This window comes from Gracilinanus agilis, chromosome 3, assembly GCF_016433145.1.
Source record: "Gracilinanus agilis isolate LMUSP501 chromosome 3, AgileGrace, whole genome shotgun sequence".
Taxonomy (NCBI): Eukaryota; Metazoa; Chordata; class Mammalia; order Didelphimorphia; family Didelphidae; genus Gracilinanus; species Gracilinanus agilis.
Window position 1 is genome coordinate 335,858,727 of NC_058132.1, and position 20,302 is coordinate 335,879,028.

The 20,302-nt window shown below is 37.9% G+C and overlaps 1 protein-coding gene across 5 annotated transcripts; it reads left to right on the top strand.

Annotated features, from left to right (window-relative positions):
* The first annotated feature begins 391 nt into the window (after positions 1 to 391).
* On the top strand, positions 392 to 12,310 carry WDR53 (WD repeat domain 53). 5 transcript variants are annotated; one of them, XM_044666712.1, is made up of 3 exons: positions 392 to 475; positions 6,275 to 6,770; positions 11,689 to 12,310. In XM_044666712.1, the coding sequence occupies exons 2-3, from the start codon at positions 6,291 to 6,293 to the stop codon at positions 12,280 to 12,282; spliced, it is 1,074 nt and encodes a 357-aa protein (XP_044522647.1). In that variant the 5' UTR covers positions 392 to 475; positions 6,275 to 6,290; the 3' UTR covers positions 12,283 to 12,310. The 5 variants fall into 5 exon arrangements, with proteins under 5 accessions (XP_044522647.1, XP_044522651.1, XP_044522649.1 ...); XM_044666716.1 differs by having other exon boundaries at positions 6,275 to 6,795; positions 11,689 to 11,826; XM_044666714.1 differs by lacking the exon at positions 6,275 to 6,770 and having other exon boundaries at positions 429 to 475.
* The last annotated feature ends 7,992 nt before the right edge of the window (positions 12,311 to 20,302 follow it).

A 20,302-nucleotide genomic window follows, 5' to 3' on the forward strand; every position in this document is an offset into this window, starting at 1 on the left:
CCGCCTCCCGCCGTCTCTACCCAGGAGGCCGAGTCCGGTTTGGAGGCAGGAGCGGCTCCCTCTTTGGCCCCGCCAACCGCCGCGCAGAACCCCCGCCCCCGCCCGCACTGGGGCGTCCGCCAGCCCCGCCCCACTATGGGCAAGAGACGCTGCGTCCGCGCGGTCGCCTCAACGGCGCCGTCCCTCCTTTTCCTTCCCTCTGCCCGCGCCTTTTCTCTGGCTACTCGCGGCTGAACGCAGGCGCAGTAATCGACCGACTCGCGCGGCCGCCCAGCAGCGCGCCTGCGGCTCCGCCATGCTGGTTAAGGGCACGAGGCGAGGACGTTGGCCCTTCGCTAGGCTCCTTTTGGACCCGGATGTGACTGATCCGAAGACAACGGACAGCGAGGAGCCCATCCCTGGTGGGTCGGTTGAGGATTGGGCGCTGGGCCATGAGATCATCAGCAGGCGCCGTGAAGTCCAGGTGTTCGGACAGGTAACGGCTTGGGCTGCTCGGGTCTCGCCGCTTTTGGGGTTTTCTGGCTTCGCTGGCTCTATCGGCTGCCTCTTTTCTTGTCGGGGATTATTTCTTCCAAGCCCAGGGCTGCTTGCTGGTGCCCTTGGAGCCGCCTGGACCTGAACTCCTCAGTCTGGCCTTAAGTCCCGCCGCCCAAAAGCCTGCCCCTTCCCTGCCAGGGATATGTTGTTTGACCAGTAGATGGTTTTGTGGGATCGTAGTGTAAGAGGCACCGGTTATTTAGTTTCTCTGTGGGCGAATTGCCCCCTACTCGATAATAATTTCATGGGCATTGAAGGAATGCCTCTTTGGTCGGGCTTTTTAGGTGTTTTGCTGTATAAAGAACAACATAGGGACACATACCAAGAAATACAATTAGATGATTTGCCTTGGGCTGCAGAAAATCTGAGGCACGGGGAGAGGAAGGCGGACAGTCTAATAACTTTTTTTAAGGCCACTTTAGTTATTAAAGAATTTTTTTTCACGTTACACAAGTTCCTTTTAGTAAACCAATTAGGTACCTTAAAACACTTGTAAATAAAGTTTTTTAGATACCTTCCTGTTGCGCTTTGTATCTATAAATTATAATATCCCATATAAGGTTAAACAGATACTGTATACAAATAGATATTATATACAAATATAGTATCTTTATAATCCAGATGGGATACTGTAATTATATTATCTATAATCCGGAAGGAGGAAAGAACCTGCAACTTCTTTGCCAAAGTAATTTGACATGCAGTCTTTGAATATTACTTTAGTTGTTTTTCCTCCAAACCTCTTCCCCCACATTAAATAACTATAGATCTCTATACTTTTAAGGATAAAGCCATTATAATAATTTGGGGCCATATAGGCTGGTTCCTTTTTCACTCCTTTTCTAGAAAAGACTAAGTTAAAGAGCACCACTAGCAAAGGATTGACGAGTGTTTGATTACCACTCTTTCTACATTATAAACGTAGGGTGATCACGTACCCATACCAAGGAAACTATTCTAATGTTAATTGAATATAGGAATTGACCATCTTTTGGAGCAATGCTTTTCTGTAGAAAGAACAGCAAGGTGGTAAATATCACACCCCTTTCTTTATAACTAGAATTGCCTAAGGATTTAAATGAACCCCAGTGGTCCATAGGTCTTTACTGGAACACTCTGCATAGGCGTACTTTACTGAGAAATGGCCCGAATCCAAATACAACTATTTCTTCTCCAAACTTCCTTTGCCTTTGTGCGATTACATCTCAGGTATTAAGGGGTAATTTATTTCTAATATTTTTAACCCTATCAGCAGTTGTTTGAATTTTTTTCAACATTGACTTGTTAATCTTGATATAGCAGGGAAAGGCAGGGAAGTTTTTTCTCCCACTCTACAAAAAAAATTTCACCAACAGAAGTGTGAGAAGCTGGGTAGAGGGTGGCCCCATTTTCAGCAATCCTCATCCTCTATTATATAAGAACAAGAATCATGGTTGTGATTTATTTCTGAAGTACTGTCAAGGTCTAATTTAATTCGGATAGTATAACATTAAACAAAATTTATCGAGTCCTTGTGTACAAGACACTCTGGTAGCTTTTCTCTTCTCATTCTTTCCTCCCAAATTCTAATTAGATTATTAACAGTAAACATTGGTGGAAGTTGGCATTTGAGGGCTTCACAAACTAATGAATAATTCCCCTTGATTCTACTGAAGACAATTTCAGGAACACAGAGGTAAATGTCAGGATAAGTCTCTGTCCAATAAATACTGATTGACTCAATAAATTCAGATCTACCCCTAATAAGTGGGGAGATTCTGGCCTTTCTTGCTTGGCAATCAATTTGTTTGACACACCCATTAAAAGTCTCCACTTTATTCTATCATGGAAGGGCAGCTAACTTCACCTCTATGATTCACAGAATTAGCTGTGAAACCTGTTTTTCTTCTAGGACTTAAAGTTTAAGGGAGGCTTTCACTAGATGTCCCTGTTATAGGACACCAAATTATTAATGCTTGTTCCTGTCAGAAAATATTTACAGGAAATTCATTTGGTTTTGGTTAGGATAATTTGTTAAAACTAGAATGACAGCTTATTAACTTTCTAAAACTGATCATTAAGAATTGCAGTTTCAAAACTTAGTTGATCCATTTCAGAGAATATTTTAGGCAACATGGCATAGTAGAAAGTATGCTGGGTTTGGCATCAAAAGACCTAGGACTAAGTCCCACTTAATAGGATAATAATAATTCCCATTTAGATTGCTTTAACAATCGCAAACCCTTTATATATGTTATCCTGTTTGATCCTCACAACCACTTTGTATTCATTTTGCAGATGAAACAGGCTCAAATATTTTCAATAACTTGCTGACAGTCCTAGCTATTAAGGGTCAGAAGCAAAATTTAAAGCCAGACATTCTTTACTCTTTAATTGCCACACTCCTCATAGCTATGGAGCTAGGAAGGACATTAGAGGGACTCTAGACCTTCATTTTATAAATAAGGAAACCTTATTTATAACAGAAAGGTAAGTGCCTTGCCCAAGGTCACTCTGGGAACATGTGGAAAAGCCAAGCTTTGGACCCAAATACTCTGGTTCCAAATACAGCATTCTCCTTTGTGACTTTCGGCAATTCATTTAACCTCTCTGGTCTTCCATCTCCTCATTTGTAAAGTGAATTGCTATAATTCTTTGTCAGCCTGTCAGCATTACACTATGAAGGAAATTCCAAAGAACTAGAATGATATTTAGCAAACATTTGTTAAGTAAGTACTTTCTTTGTAGAATGCTAATAAAAGATCTAGTCCATACCCTAGATGAATTTAAAATCTAATTAAGGATATAGAACAGTGATTCCCAAAGTGGGTGATACCACCCCCTGGTGGGTGCTTCAGCGATCTAGGAGAGCGGTGATGGCCACAGGTGCATTTATCTTTCCTATTAATTGCTATTTCAAATTTTAAAAAAAATTAATTTCCAGGGGGCTAAGTAATTTTTTTTTTCTGGAAAGGGGGCAGTAGGCCAAAAAAGTTTGGGAACCACTGATATAGAACCTGCATAGGCAAACTTTAGCCAGTATATATGGATGAATGCAAGCAAACCACATAAGTATAAAAAAATAAATTATCAAAGCAAGGTAAAAATGGCAGCTTTTGATGAATGGTCTTCAAGATTTATAGCAATAGCACTCACTTCTATAATGCACTTGAGGTTTGCCAAGTGTGTTCCCCACAACCCTTTGATATGTTATCCTCACTTTACAGATGAAGAAACACAGGTTTTGAGATGCTTAGTGTCTTGCCTACGATCACACAGCTTGTAAATGTCTGAGGTGGAAGATGAAAGATTTCTTGACTCCAAGACCATTATTCTAGCTGGGGAAAGACCAGAAAAATAAAAAGAAGAGCTTAGCTGCTAAAAGTATTCATTTGGTGTGTTTCTCTGGTTCTTGGTAGCAGAATTTTTAGCTATACCTCTGAATATTTGGCATCAAAACTCAAAGAAATGGAAATCTTTATTTTTTTTTCCCTTTAAGTCATTTAATTTCTTGGGTTCTCCTTGATTTTTTTTGTTTTATTTTTTTAAACCCTTAACTTCTGAGTATTGGCTCCTAGGTGGAAGAGTGGTAAGGGTAGGCAATGGGGGTCAAGTGACTTGCCCAGGGTCACACAGCTGGGAAGTGTTTGAATTGAATTTGAAATTGAATTGAATTGAAAGGCCAGATTTGAACCTAGGACCTCCTGTCTCTAGGCCTGACTCTCAATCCACTGAGCTACCCAGCTGCCCTGGTACTCCTTGATTTTATTTGCTTCAGTCCCTAATTGATCAGTGTCCTCTTGTAATAATAAATTGCACTTTTGCAGCCTTTTTTCCTTACACTTTATTGATGTTATAAAAAGTGCTGTATTTGATTATGTAGAAAAGCACTGGAGTTGCTATTTTTATTTTTATTTTATTTATTTTTTAGAATATTTTTCCATATTTGCATGATTCATTTTCTTTCCCTCCCTGCTCCCAGAGCCAACAAGTAATTCCACTGAGTTGTACAAATGTTGTCACTTGATAGGTCCTATCATTTCTACCTCAACAATATATTTCACATCTGTACCCTCCTTTCAGCTTCTGTTATAAAGACTATTATCCAGCCCTCATCTTGTCTCAACTAGACTTATTGTAATAACTTGCCTTATTTTCCTACCTTTACTCAGTCCTCTTTCCCATTTACCTTTTATTCCACAAAAGAAATCTTCCTACTATACAGCTATGATTAGGGCCCTTCTAGAACTAACATCCTATGATTCTAAAATCATCCTTTCTGATTACCTCCAGGTTCATGAATTTTTAGTTCATCTTTCGTTTTCATTATATCAAAACTCACAACCAAAGAAGAAACTTTGGTCAGCTGCTAGATCCTTTTATTAAGTTTACAAAACAGTGTATGATCCTGGATTAAATTCAAATGTATTATCTTAAGCAGGCATACCTTTGGCAGTGTTGCATTATCTTATTCTAGTAATGGCGAACCTTTCAGAGACAGAATGCCAGGTCCCATTCCACCCTCCAGGCCATACTGCCCTTCCCCCAGATGGCATGCCCTGTCCCTCCCCACCATGGAGTGTTGGGTGTGCCCTGCCCCCGCCCTTACCCCCACACAGGGGAAGGAGGTAGCTCTCCCTTTGGGCTGCTGGACAGAGGGGTGGATAATGTGAAAAAATGTCATCCGGCATGGTGGAGAGGGGGAGGGGAGCAGCTCCACCCAAGTCCTGCCTTTCTAGTAACCAAATGGGCAAGGGGGTTGGTCATGTGCCCACAGAGAGTGCTCTGCATGCCATCTTTGGTATGCCATCACTACCTCATTCCAATATACACTAAAGGCAAGGCCGCTTGGGCCCTGGTCCTAATTGACTTAACTTCTAAAAAACTAAGAGTAAGCAGCCAACACATCCTGAAAAGTTACACTGTATCATTTAGGCAAAAGTAACATGGTAAAATGAAAAGGAGACCCATGTTCTAATCCTGTCTCTCTTACTTTTAAAGTTGAAAAGGACCTTAGAAGTCATCTGGTCTAGCTTCATTTTAGAAATGAAGAAACTGAGGCCCAGAGGTTTACACAAGTTGCTCAAAGGTACTTAGGTAGATAAGTGGCAGCCTCAGAATTTTAACTCTTCCAATCCTATGCTGTTTAAATGACCTTGAGCAAGTAACTAGGCAACTCTGTGTCCTTGTTCCACTTTACTTCATTTGTAAAATAAGGAAAGGACTTGCCTAAGTACCTTGAAGGCCCTCTCTTTATTTTACAAATAAGGACTGATTGGTTGTGCAGTGGCTAGAGTGCCAGGCCTGGAGTCAGGAAAATTCATCTGAGTTCATTTAACCTTATTTGCCTCAATTTCTCAATTTAAATCTTTAAATGAGCTAGTTAAATGGCAAACTATTCTAGTATTTTTGCCAAGAAAACCCCAAATGGGTTCACAAAGAGTCAGACATGACTAAAACAACCAAACAATTCACCTCAGTATTGGTTTGAAGATTAGATGAGGTCACATATGTAAAAACATTTTGAAAAGCATAAAGTATGATGCAAAAGTAAAGAATTATAAGTGGGGTGTTTTTTGTCCAACTCAATCAGATATTTCTGTCTCAGATTTCATCTAATTAACAATTATTGCATTTTAAACTTGACTTTTAAGACTTTCCTTTTTTAACATTTGGATTAAATACTACACTATTATATTCATCTACCATAATTAAGTTTTTAAAGAAAAAGCAAGATTTCTATTTTTTTCCTTCATAGACTCTTCTGAACTATTATGGCAGTTAAGTGGACTGGTGGACATTCTTCTTCTATTCTGTGCTTGGATGCAAATAAAGAAGGATTGGTGGCTTCAGGAGCAGAGAGTGGTGACCTCACAACTTGGAGTCCAGAAGGGATTCCAGTAGGACAGATACAATTCCAAGGGACTGATGATGTTACCTGTATCAGATTCTCCCCTACCTATCCTAACAAACTGTATGCATCACATGGTGAAGTCATTAGCATTCTGGATGTCAGATCCCTCAAAGGTTCCATTGATGATTTTCACGTGAATGAAGAGGAAATCAATTGTCTTTCATTGAATGAAACTGAAAACCTCCTAGCTTCTGCAGATGACTCTGGAGCAATCAAAATCTTAGACTTGGAAAACAAAAGGGTTAGCCGGTCCCTGAGAAGGCATTCAAACATCTGTTCTTCTGTTGCTTTTCGGCCTCAAAGACCTCAGAGCCTGTTGTCATGTGGACTAGACATGCAGGTGATTTTTGCAAATCAGTATGTGGGTAATTACTAAACCAGTTATTGCTTACCACATCAACTTAGTGATTTGAGTTAAAGATCTTTCTATTCTACCCTACTTCAACTTTCCTTACCTATTTATGAACTATGGACTTTTCCTCCTTGTCAGTATACTGGTAAAGAATCATTCCCTCGGCTATAGGGATTTAATTTTTTGACTCGAGTTTATACCAGTGGGAGAGGGGACTCAAAACAGCATTACCACATGCCCCTTTTAACCTAAAGAACCAGAAGCTAAAAGTGGCTGAATCACTTAATTTTGAGCACCACATTTTGCTTTAGAATTATGGAAAGTAATAATTCTAATGTAATCTATTGATTAGCTTACAGGTAGAATACTATGCTTTTCCCTGGGCACATTTTAAGGTTAACCAGGAGACTAAGAGTTAAAAAAAAAATCTAATGCAAAAAAACTAGAGATAATGAACCTGGAGAAAAGGTAAGTAAGGGAGATATGATAACTATCTCCAGATTTTTTTGAAGAACTGTCATAATATACTTATATTGAGTACTTCAGAAGTAATAGGTAGAAGTCATTTGAAGGTTTTAATTCTGTATAAGAAAAACAAATGGATACCTTGTAAAACCCTTCCTTGTGGATATTTAAGTAAAGGCAAGGTGACTCAGCTTATCAAGTTTTATAATAGAGTGGGAAGTTAGACTTGTTCAGAGGTGTCAAATTTAAAGCCCATGCCAAACCAGGTTAAAATGCAATTGTGAAATATTTAACAGCATAAATAAAAATGCAGTGCAACATAGATAATGTTAATTTGTGGTATTCTAAGTCAGTATGCAGCCTGGAGGGAACTCTTTCTATTTGAGTTTGACACCACTGAACTAGATGGTCTCCAAAGTTCATCCAACTCTTAATTCTATGAATGATAGCAAAGTCCCTTCAATTCTGATTCTGGTGATTTCTATAATCTCTTTTATCCTTATGGTACCTTTAAACCCCTTTAGGTTTTTTGATGTTTTTTTTTTTTTAAATAAACCCTTACCTTAAATCTCAGAATCAATACTGCTTATTGAGTCTAAGGTAGAAGAGAAGTAAGGTCTAGGCAAGGAGGGTTAAGTGACTTGTCCAGAGTCACATAGCTAGGAAGTACCTGAAACCAGATTTAAACCCAGGACCTCCCATCTCTGGGCTTGATTCTCAGTCCACTTAGCAGTGTTACGATTAAAAATGATAAAGACATATAGTTTAAGAGAAAAGCCCAAAACAAACAGCAGCCTCCAAAACCCTTGAATTTTATTGTGAAAGTTAGATGCTAACCATTGTTTTCAAACCCCCCCCCATCTACTAGTTTTCCCAGCCATTCTGAATTATTCCTCCTCATTTTAGATAGATGGTGAATAATAACACCTAATATTTATATAGTGCTTTAAGGTTTGCAAAACCCTAAACATGTTATCATATTTGAACTATGGAAACTGTAATCTTATACTTTCTACCTCTACTGGAGCTCTCTTGGTCTGCTCTTTTGGCTATTTCTCCCTTTCTTTATATCTAGTAAAACTCCCTAAATTGTTTTCATCTCTACTAGAGACACTCTTTTTTGTGCTCCTTGTCTTCTTTTCTCCCTCCCACTCCCCCAAAAAAGAGCCCCAAGTCTCAGCTTCAGATACTGACAAATATAGCCAAGTGGTTTGTCCAGGAATTTGAATGTACCAGCTTTTCAATATTTAGGGAAAGTTAAAGGGTGTGGCAACTAAAAGAAAGAGTTTTCAGCTAAGACAAGAATGGTCTGAGAATCCAGAATCATTGGTAATGACAGTGGGGTTTCGGGCCAACCATTGTTGAAAACTCTTGAGAAAATGTTTTTTGGGTGATTTAAGGAAAGCATGAATTTGATCAAGCAATTGAAATTATTTTGTAGGTACAGTATATTTTGGAGTGTCTGATAAGGGGAAGAAGTAGTCAGGATATTAGGGTGGCAAATATAAAAGGTAATGCAGGATCCTGGGTAGTATTGAAAAGATCTAAGTTACAGCCAAATGCTTTTCAGCAGTTTCAGAATTTCCTTTTATTTCTCAATTACTTTAACTTCATTTAGTTTTAGTGTTTAATCTCTTATTTTAGATTCCTTTATATTTCTTTGATCTTAATGTGTTTTTTGCTTCATGCTTGCCTGCTGTTAATAAAATATAACAGTCTCCACATAAGAGGATTTTCAGGATAATGCCTTGCAAGCAGAAGCACAAGTTCAGGAGAGACATTAGGTAGCTACTAGATGTCACAACTCTTTTAAGAACAAGTTTATGAAAATGGCCTTTTTATAAGGTGAGAAAAGACTTCTTGAATTATAAAATCTGATTGCTAATAGCACCAATGGTATCAGGCCCAGCTATGCAGTGGTTCACTTTTGACTCTAAACAGAGTTATGCATGTCCAGGTATTCATGGAAAATATTAAATTTTTTAATTTAACTTTTTTTTAAAAAAAGTTAAGTTTTATTAAAGTTTATTAAAGTTTTAATAAAACTTTAGCCATACTTTACCCTGTTTGAGAAGGGGGGAAAAAACTCAATATGTCTTCACTTTAGACAGAGGAGAGGAAATAAATGATTCAAATGCAAAATTCTTGCCAAAAGCTTAGTAACTTTATTTTTAAATGGACTTAAATTGGTTTTATAGATTTTCATTGACACTTATAAAGTCAGCTTGGAAAAAAGCAAGAAAGAGACACAACCAGGTATATCACCAGGAAACCTCAGGCAATAGCAGTAAAAAGGAATTAACAGTGGTCTAGGACTCAAAGCCCATGCTTTTGGGAAACTCCTAGATCAGATTGGGTGTCATGACTGATGGAACCAGCTCTAGATCTTGGCAACTCTTAGATCAAAGGTCCTCAAATATTTTTATTAGGGAAAAGAACCCTGCTTTCATGTGTCTGCTTAGTTTTCTTCTTCTGAGGTCAGAGACAAGTAACTGCCAACCAGCTAGGAAGTTAGACATATCTAGCTTAGATTGTTCCAAGTATAGAAATTTTTTAAAAAAGACTAGACTAGAAAACCAAAGGTTCTCCTGGACTACAAGAGTGTCTAAGACCATGATTATTTGGATATTAGTCTATTCCCAGTATAACATACTGTTCATGTTAATAAGTACACAGTGCCAGATTTTAACTGGAAAAAAATCAAATTAATTTTTGTTTTTATTTTTGTTTTTTTAACCCTGATCTTCTGTCCTAGCATCAGTATTGAGTATCAGTTCCCAGAAAGAAGAGCAGTAACAGTGAGGCAATGCAGGTTAAGTGACTTGTCTAGGGTCACACAGGAAGTTATCTGAGGCCAGATTTGACCCCAGAACTTTCCATCTCCGGCCTGTTTCTCCATCCACTAAATCCCCTAATTGTCCCAGATTGTTTTTATTAAGCACTTATGTACCAGGCACTGTGCTATATAGTGAAAAGCACAGAGTACCTGCCCTAAAGGATCCTACTGTATACAAGATAAGGCAACCATAGCAAAAGGGGGACCAAATAGAATTCAAAAGACATTTTTATAATGCCATTACAATATGTACAGTCATCTTGAAGAAATGCTACCTGAGAATATTCTTTGGAACGTTAAAATATTACTGGGATAAATAATTAGAAAGCATTCAGTTTCTCCTTGAAAAATTATTTGCAATTTTTCCTAAGGATTTTAATTAAATTCTAATTAGAAGAAGAAAGCCCTCAGTATGAGCTTTATGGATCCTTTGTGGAGGATTCCCAAGAAGAGATGGACAGAGTAGTCTTTACTGGTACAGGAACATTAAGTATCCCAGTGTTCTTATAAGAGGGCCAAGATAATATCACACTGGCTTATGTGGTAGTGGTCAAGATTTTTAGCCCATAGAGCAAATGAATGAAGCATTTAATATGTCTTATTATGTGCAAAGCACTGTACTGAGAACTGGGGACACAAATAGAAATGTAAGAGTCCCTGCTCTCAAAGAGCTCACATTCTAATGGGGAAAGTTCAGGCTGCAAGTCAGATAGAGAAGCTCCATGGTTTTTAGAGTACATCAGCAAAGCAAACAGTCTGCTTCTTCTTTAACATTATTTCATTGATAACATATCAGTTTCTGATGTGGAATCATTCGACAGTGCCAAAGACTTTAATTAGAAGAATTTACCAGGCTGCATCTTCCCAGGATGATGGCTGAGGACACTGAGCTGGAAGCATTGCTATTCCCAAGGCTCTTACATTCAGAGTGCTGGGCCATCTCCAGGAGAGGTTGAGGAAAGATCACGGTGATAGTGGTGATCTGACTTGGTGGTACATGCTACCTCCTGTCTCTCCTTCAGGCTGCCTTGCTGCTTCAGCTTAGGCTGGCTTGTCTGCCCTAAAAGTAGTAGTTAATTAGTAGTTGGTAGGGATGACTGGTCCTTCTCCACAGGAGTTGCTTCTGCAGATGAAGGCTGTGAGGACTGAGCTGGAAGCAGGGCTGGTGACTTGGGGAGATGGGACACTACGTCTCAATGCTCTTGTGTTGGGGTGTAACCACTCCCAGGGCTCTACTTGTCTCTCTCTCTCAGGGACCCTGTTCTCATCTCAGGATGGGATCTGCTAGCATCCTCAAATTCTATCAGATATGAGAGCTAATTTAAGTAGACTAAGTGACTACATTTGATTGTTGAGCAAAATGTCTAGAACTATTTGTTGTATGTGGGGAATGACTAGCAGCAGTCTTAACATAATGAATAGAGTGCTGGTCTTGGAGCAGGAAGTCTGTGCTCACAGACTGGTCACAGAATTTCTTAGAACTCATTTCCCCACCCATAAAATTGGAATAATACTTGTACTAGGGTTGTTGAGTTGTTGTAGTCTTTAAAGAGCTATAAGTAACATGAGTTGTTATTATACATGACTTTTGACTTTTATTTGAAGGTAATGCTGTGGAACCTACAGAAAGCTCGGCCACTATGGATGACAAACTTACAAGAGAATGAAACAGAAGAGATGGGAGAACAGGCAACCGGTCAGCTCTTTAATCCTGCCCTAGCTCACTGTCTCTCCGTGGCAACTTGTGGGAATGTTTTTAGTTGTGGTGCTGAAGATGGTAAAGTCAGAATTTTTAGAGTGTTGGGGGTCAAATGTGAACAGGAACTAGGGTTTAAGGGCCACATACTGGGAGTGTCACAAGTGCACTTCCTTCCAGATTCCTATTTGCTTCTCACAGGAGGGAATGATGGGAAGGTATTGTTATGGGATGTGAGCAATCAAGTTGGAAAAAAACATAAGAGTCCTGTAAAATTCACCCATAGGAAAAAAACTAAAACATCAACCTATGCCAAACAAAAAGGAAATGATAATGCTTTAGAAACAGATGAAGCAACATGTACAGAACTCTTACCAAAGCTGATTGTGGAACATGGGGAAAAAGTGAACTGGATTTCATATACCAAGATAAAGGGGTCTAGAAACATACTTGTTGCTGATCAAAGTAGTTGTATATCTGTGTATCCCCTAAGTGACTTCTAAATTCAATAAAGAAACCATTTAAACTCTGTTTCTCTGGGTAGAAGAAACTGTCATCATTGGTTCAATATTTTGAAACATTTTACTCTATCCTTTGCTTCTGACACCAGCCAGCAGCGCTTAAGTTCCCCACCATGGGGCCTTGTACTCCTGACCAGTGAAGATGCCATATCTAGCCCAAGCCAGACACAACACACTCTGCTGTCATTCCCCTCTACCCTTTCCTGGGAATAATAGCACTATATACCTTAGATGGCATGTGCTTTGCCCTCTGACTCCACTCCCCATCCCTTTATATTCCCATACTAAACAGTAGAATTCTTTCAAACTTCCCAGGAACAAATAATCTCAATGTTACACAAATTATTCATAAATACAAATAGAGAAAGATAGAAGGACATTACCTAATGCTTTTTTTTAAGGCAAATAGAGTATTCATTTTTAAACCAGATAAACATAACAATAAAAGAAAATTATAGAACAGGCTCTTTAACAAAGATGTAACAATACAATATAAAACTATCAAATTAAATAGATTGTATTGATCATGTTCAAAAAAGTTTATATGATGAAATATACCAGGCTAATTTAATATCAAGTATTCTAGGAGATGTATAGTAGGACTATACCAAAAAAATTATACATCTGTCTTCTGTGGATATGAATAAATATCTGATCTGAAATCTAACCCATCTGCATCCAAGGGGAGAAGGCCATTTCTAAACCTTTGTGGGGAAGGAGAAGACCCTGGCCAGGTGTCTGTGCTTTTGCTCTCCTAACTTCAAGAGGCATTGAACTAGAAGTATATCACACTTCAGATATTTTCAGTCTATGTATACAACACTTTGGGACACTGAAAAAATGTCTCTTACCATGAAAGCTCTCAAAGGAAGAGTGCCAGGCTTCAAATGCTGGTTGCACAAAAGATCATCACAAATAGATAGTAAGCCACTTCATCAAAATAAACAGTAAATAGAAAGTGTATCAGTGATGCAGATTAGGACAGATGAGCTTGAGGACAAGTTAAAGGCACCTCAACTCAACCTAAGAGAGACTAGTCTTGGTGGGGAATGGGAAAGACTCCCTTATTAGTCTCTAGGGCAGAGGTCAGCAATGTATGGCTCTCAAGCTATATCTGGCTCCACCTCCTGACCAGCCAGTCCGGGCAGAGCCCCAGGATGTGCCCCAGGGGGCCCTTCACCCCTCCCCGCCAGTCCCCCCCCCATATTTTTTCACCCTGCTTTATTTGTGGATTATACTGCTCTAGAATTAGTTTTGAGGTGTTATATCATAGTTTTATGCAGGGTAATTTGTTAGAGATCAGATGGATCTACGTACTTTCTCTACAATCTTGGCTCCACTCCCCCTTCTCATTTTAATTTAAATACTAATGCATTTTTGTCATAGCAAAGAAATGGAAACAAATTAAATGCACATTAATTGAAGACCAACTAAACAAATTCAATATAATAAATAAATATAATAAAATATTACTTTGTGAGGAAACTAAAGCAGTCCAAATGTTTTAACACAGGATTTTACATTCTCTAAAATCTGGTTTCTACTTACTCAAATAAATTTTCTTCTATTCCCATACATTGTCTTTTAGTTATAGTTAGATATATCTGCTTATTATTTCCTAAGTAGACAATGCACATTCTGTTCCTTCTGCTTAGAATACCATCTCCCATCTGCTCTTATTTAAGTCCCTAGTCAAATCTCCATATGTTCTTGGGCAAATCATTTGATTTCTCTGAGGAATGTTAGGGTGAGAAAGTTAGAAAAGATAATCTCTAAGTTCCCTTCCTTTTCTACATTATGCTCCTATAATCCTACTCTTCTTACAAGGCCAAAATCAAGTTTTACTTCTTCTATAAGACATCAGTTGCCCCAGCCCCCAGTGAGAAATTCTCCTTTGTACTCTCATAAGAGTTATTGCATCTTCCACTAATTTAGGATGTTATTTTGCTTAAGGAGTTCATGGACCTGAAGTGGCAGGAAGACAAGTCAGAAGATGCTCACAACATCCAGTCTACCCTTCTAGTGCTACTAAGCATCTCTTTGAGGCTTATTAAATGTTAAAAGTAATTTGCATTGCACTGGCTCTAGCTGCCTAGATAAAGAAGTAAAATTAGTGTATGTACCCCAACCTCAATATCAAAAGACCCTAATATGCTGCCTATTAAGAAAAGTACAAGTAAGGTTTAAAAAAATTTTTTTGACCTGAGAGATCTTTTTTGTGTACTGGCTAGGCATAACTATAGATCTGAATATGAAAAATGCCAAGACTATATTGTCCTAATATATGTGTAGGGAAATACATGGTCACCAAAGTTGTCTAGTATTGTGTTAAAGTTCCAGGCAAAAGAATGACTTCCTACTGATGGCGAGGCCTACACCTACTGAAAATTTACATTGTATGTGACATGACATGATATTGAATTATATCAGTTCACCCGCATTTACACACTGCTTTAAAATTTACAGAGCATTTTCCTAACTTCTCAATTAAGAGAACTGTGGAAACAGAGATCTCCACTGACTCCATCTTTTGAATCAATTCTAGATCTAGTTTGGTTCCCTTTATATTCAGTTCTGGATCTAGTACAATTTCTGTCTTGTGAGAAAACCTTATTCAAATATGGGAATTATGAGAAAACTTTATTGCATTGTTTGAACCTAGACCTGTGTGGCTAAGAAACCAGACCACTATTATTTATTGCTTAGAGACCCTTAACTCTAGACCTAGGTTATGCTAACCAGAAATCCAGTCAGACACAAAGATTGATGAAGAAAAGCTACTTACAATTAAACATCTCAAGCAACCCATATGTCTTATCTGAAAACTGGTCCCTTAATGATCAATAAATTACTTTGAGTACCAACACTTGAGGGGGAGTGTGACACCTTTTTCTAATTTTAGGTAATTGTACCTGTTCTCTCCCCATCCCAACTAGGAAAGCTCCTAATCTTTTCTCTAATTAAAAAGCAGATCACCTAATCCTAGTTTAATGTTGTTAAATGTTTTCTTTTAATGCATAAAAATCTGTCTTCTCCGGTATTCAAGGTCCAGTGTCAAGCTGAGGAAGTCTGGTCCCAGTTGTTATATAATTGGTATGCACAACTTGATAATATGTTCAGAAACTTGTACTTTTGTTTCCTCAGTTATTTTATTTTATTTTGTGTGTGTGTTACTTCTTAATTTTTTTTAATCAACAAAAACATGCCTTTTCTCCTTGCCCTCAACCCCTATTTGAGAAAAAAGAAAGAAAAACAAAACTCCTGCTACAAAGTAGAATGAAACAAAATCATCATCTTCACTGGCCACATTCCCTACCCCCTCCCCCCCAAAAAAAGGCTCACTCAGTACTCTTCAGGCTCTATCAAGAGATGAGTAGCATATTTCATCATTCTTCCTCTGGAATCTTTGTCATTACATCATCAAAGTTCTGAAGTCTTCCAAAATTGTTCTTTATGTTATTGTTGCCATTGTATAAACTTTTGTCCTGGTTCTATTCGATTCAGTCAGCATCAGTTCATACAAGTCTTCACAGGTGTCTCTGAATCTATCCCTTCTATCCCTTCCTAAAATTTTTAGCACAATTATATTTAGTCACATGTATATATCATAATTTATTTGGCTATCCCTCAAATGATAGGTATCCCCTGAGGTTTTTAATTCCCTCAGTTATTTTAAATTATATCTATCATATCCTCATTCAGTAATTCCACAGAAACCTGAAAGACACTAGAAAATCCTCCTCTTCAAAACCTTGTTCTAAAAAAGAGATTAGTCCAACAACCATAGTGGGTATTTTTTTTTAAACCCTTACCTTCCATCTTGGAGTCAATACTGTGTATTGGCTCCAAGGCAGAAGAGTGGTAAGGATAGGCAATGGGGGTCAAGTGACTTGCCCAGGGTCACACAGCTGGGAAGTGTCTCATACTGGGTATTTTTAATTTGATTTTATTCAACAAGCCTTTTTATTAAATACTTATGTATGAGGCACTATGTTTGGCAATGGGGATGCAAAGATGAAGATGAAAATAATCCCTATCCTAAAGGACATTATACTTCCTAGGAGAATACAACATGAAAAATAAGTAAAGACAAAACATTCTGGGAAAGGGATCACTAATAAATGAAGAATTTTTAAAAGGCTTGTTTAGCTCTTTAGCTGATCCTTGAAAAGGATGAGTGATTTCATGAGGTAGATATGAAGAAAGAGAATATTCCAAGGGTAGAATAAAGCTTATGCAAAGAGAGGTGAGAGATGGAATGTCATAGAGATGGATAGAAGACAGCGAAAAATTGGAAATACAGATTAGAGCCATATTTTGATGGACTTTAAGTCACTAAAAGTATGTTTTCCTAAAAGCAATAGAGAAGTAGGGCAGCTGGGTAGCTCAGTGGATTGAGAGTTAGAACTAGAGACTGAGGTCTTTGTTTCAAATCTGGTCTCAAATATCTCCTAGCTCTGTGACCCTGGGCAAGTCGCAACCCCCATTTTGCCTAGCCTATACCACTTTTCTGCCTTAGAACCAATACCCAGTTTTAATTCTAAGATAGAAGGCCAAGGTTTAAAAAAAAAAAAAAAAGAAAGCAATAGGAAACCACTAAAATTTCTTGAGCAGGAGAGTGACAGGGCCAAACTTTAGAAAGGTCAATTTGGCAACTCTGTGGAGGAAAAATTGGAGAGGGGAAAAAAGACTGGAAGCAGTAATCCAGGTGAGAGAGGTGAGGGCTTGAACTAAAGAAAGGATAGAGGCCATCTGAGTAGAGAGAAAAGGATAAATAGGTGGTACCCAAATCATGGTAACCAGTTAGATAGTCTACCTGTTGGACTAATCCATTGACATGTGCCATCTTAGCTCAATTCAATTCAACAAAGTTATTTATTTATTAATCATTTATTAATCACCTTCTATGTCCTAGAACCATATTGAGTTCTATAGTCTTAGGTATTTACTCTGTGCCAGGCATTGTTAGATATTAAGGCTACACAGATGGAAAACAACATATTCTCTGGCCTTAGAAAGCTTACAGTCTATTATGGGAAATATGGCATGTACAAAAGTAAGTGGAATATAAGAGTATAACAGGAGCAGGTGAGAAATACAAAGTGTAATGTGAGACTGAATTAAGTATCTAAATGGTACTAGGGTGGTAATGGGGATTTTAGATGGTCAAGGAATGATTGTTAGGACAAGTAATTAGAAGGATCTCGGAGTTTGGGAAGGCCAACAGGAAAAAGCTTACAGGATACCAGGTGCTATTAAACACAGTTTATTTAAGGTAAGGGAAAGAAGGGAAGGGAATTGCGATAATCTAACTAAAGAATATAAACAAACCTCCCCACCAAATTTAGTTGTTATCTTCTGACAGTTGTTATCTGCACTATCAATTACCTCTCTACCTAAAAGTCCCAGTTCCTACAATAAATAAACTTCACTAACCAAATTCCCCCCTTCGATGGTGAATAGAGGTGGTAAGGTTAGAAGGTAAGCAGGAACAGGACTCAAGGGAAAAGGTTCCCACTGACAGATGGCTTTCAGCTCTGTTGGAATATCTATCAGTCAGCAGCAACAGGATACAAATGGGTACACAGGAAGCAGTAGTTGGATCAGAAGGACAACCACAGGAGAGGTAGAATAGTCAAACTCACAAGGTCCACCCAAGGAGATAGACCAACTCAACCTCCAGCTTCAGTGGTCTCCTAGAAGAAGCTCTGTCACTTCCCTAGAATTCTGGAACCTTCCTGTTTCTGCCTTTCCAACAGCTCCTGCTCCTGCTCCTGCTCCTGCTCTTTCCTTATTTCCATATAACATGACTCACAGACAGCTTCATGGAGAAGTTGGCCCCTGAATTGGCCCTTGAAGTTTACGTAAAGAATAACAATAATAAGAATTAATATATGGCTTTAAAAGCAATTTACATACATGGGTTTGTGTTAAATGGGCGTGTCATATCATAGGCATATCAATGGGCAAAGGTATGAATAAAATATGTTCTAAGCACAAGGGATAGTCTATCAATGATAAGAGACGGAACAGTACAGGATGAGATCGGGGAAAGCCAGGAGTCTAGGTTAGTTAGAACAGAGAGTACATAAAAGGGAGGAATGTAAGGCAAGAGCTGCAGATGGAAAACAAGCTGCACCCAGAATTGAGTAGGAGGAGGATCTAGGGCTGAATTTATATTTGAGAAATTTCCTAATGTTTTCAATAATCCCCAAATGCTTTCTGCAGCAAAAACTCATTTCTTCCACAACAACCATTATCCTTCCAATAATATTACATGGCTAAGAATTATGTAATGTCACAACCTTAGGAGAATTAAAATTAAAAACACCTCAGAGGACAAGGGCAAGACTGATAAAGCACATAAGCAAGATGTAACATGTTAAAAATGACTTGCTTGCTAGAATTATTATAAAAGACATCAGGAGTCAACATAATATGAGGTAGAATTTAAATAAAACTTCAAGAGTTGAAAAGCACATGGTGTATATTATCTCATTTTGTCCTCAAAATAATCCTGGGAGGAGAGCATTGTACACAGTAACAGCAATATTGTAGAATGATCAACTGCAATATAATGATCCAGGACAATTATCAGGAACTGATGACAAAATGCTATCCACCTCAGAAAAAGAACTACTAGGATGAGAATATAGATCAAAGCACGTAATTTTTCACTTTAGTTTATTTGGGTTTTTGTTTTGGAATTTGGTTTCATAGAAGTATTCTCTTACAAAAATGAAGAATATAGTGATAGGTTTTGTATGATAATACATGTATAACCCAGATCAAATTACTTACCAGCTCTGAGATAGGAGGGAGGAGGACAATCTGAATTTTACAACTTTCACAAAACTTTTGTGGAAAATTATTACCTGTAACTGATCAAATAAAATATCTTTATAAAAAAAGTAGGTGCCATTCTAATCCTCATTTTAAAGAAGAGGAAACTGAAACAAGAGTAATTTAATGGCTTGCCACACATCTATATTATAGATATTGGCACTATGGACAGAGCATTCATTGGACCTGAAGTTAGAAAGATCTAAATTCAAATTCTTCCTTAGACACTTAATAGCTGTGTCACTCTGATCAAGTCACTTAACCTCCCTGTGCCTCAGTTTCTGCATCCATAAAATGGGAATAATGTTATTTCCTATCTCACAATGTTGTAAAGATCAAATGAAAGAAAGCATTTTGCAAACTTTAAAACATTACATAAATGCTAGCTATAATGATGATGACAAGAAGAAGAAATGGGTAATATAGCACTAGCTGACAAAAACAGCTAAGAAAACTGGAAAACAATAGACAGAAACTAGGTATAGACCAACATCCACCTTATATGCTAAGATAAGGTCAAAACTGATGCATGATTTAGACCAAAAGGGTAATACCATAAGCAAATTAGGGGAGCATGGAAAAGTCTACCTATTAGATCTATGAATAAGGGAAGAATTTATGACCACACAAGAGATAGGGAATATTTTAAGATAGAAAATAGATAATTGGTTTTTTTTTTACTTTTTAAAACCCTAATATCTTTTATATATATATATATATATCTTTCTATATTAATTTTATTTGTTACAGGGCTAGGCAATGGGGGTTAAGTGACTTGCCCAGGGTCACACAGCTAGGAAGTGTCCAAGGCCAGATTGGAACCTAGGACCTCCCGTCTCTAGGCCTGGTTCTCAATCCACTGAGCCATCCAGCTGCCCCCTAGAAAATGGATAATTGATTATATTAAATTTAAAAGGTTTTGTACAAACAAAAACAATACAACCAAGATTAGAAGGAAAGCAGAAAACTGGGGAGTGGGGGAGATTTTATAGCAAATCTTTCTTATAAAGGTCTCATTTCTCAAATATATAGAGAACTGAGTCAAATTTATAAGAATACAAATCATTCCCCACTTGATTAATGGTCAAAGGATACAAACAAGCAGTTTTTAGATAAATAAATCAAACCTATGTATAGTCATATGAAAAAATACTCTAAA

Coding starts and splice junctions, on each gene's coding strand:
- WDR53 (XM_044666712.1), top strand. CDS start 6,291: ATGGCAGTTAAGTGGACTGGTGGACATTCTTCTTCTATTCTGTGCTTG. Junction 6,771..11,688: donor CATGTGGACTAGACATGCAG/GTGATTTTTGCA, acceptor TTTTATTTGAAG/GTAATGCTGTGGAACCTACA.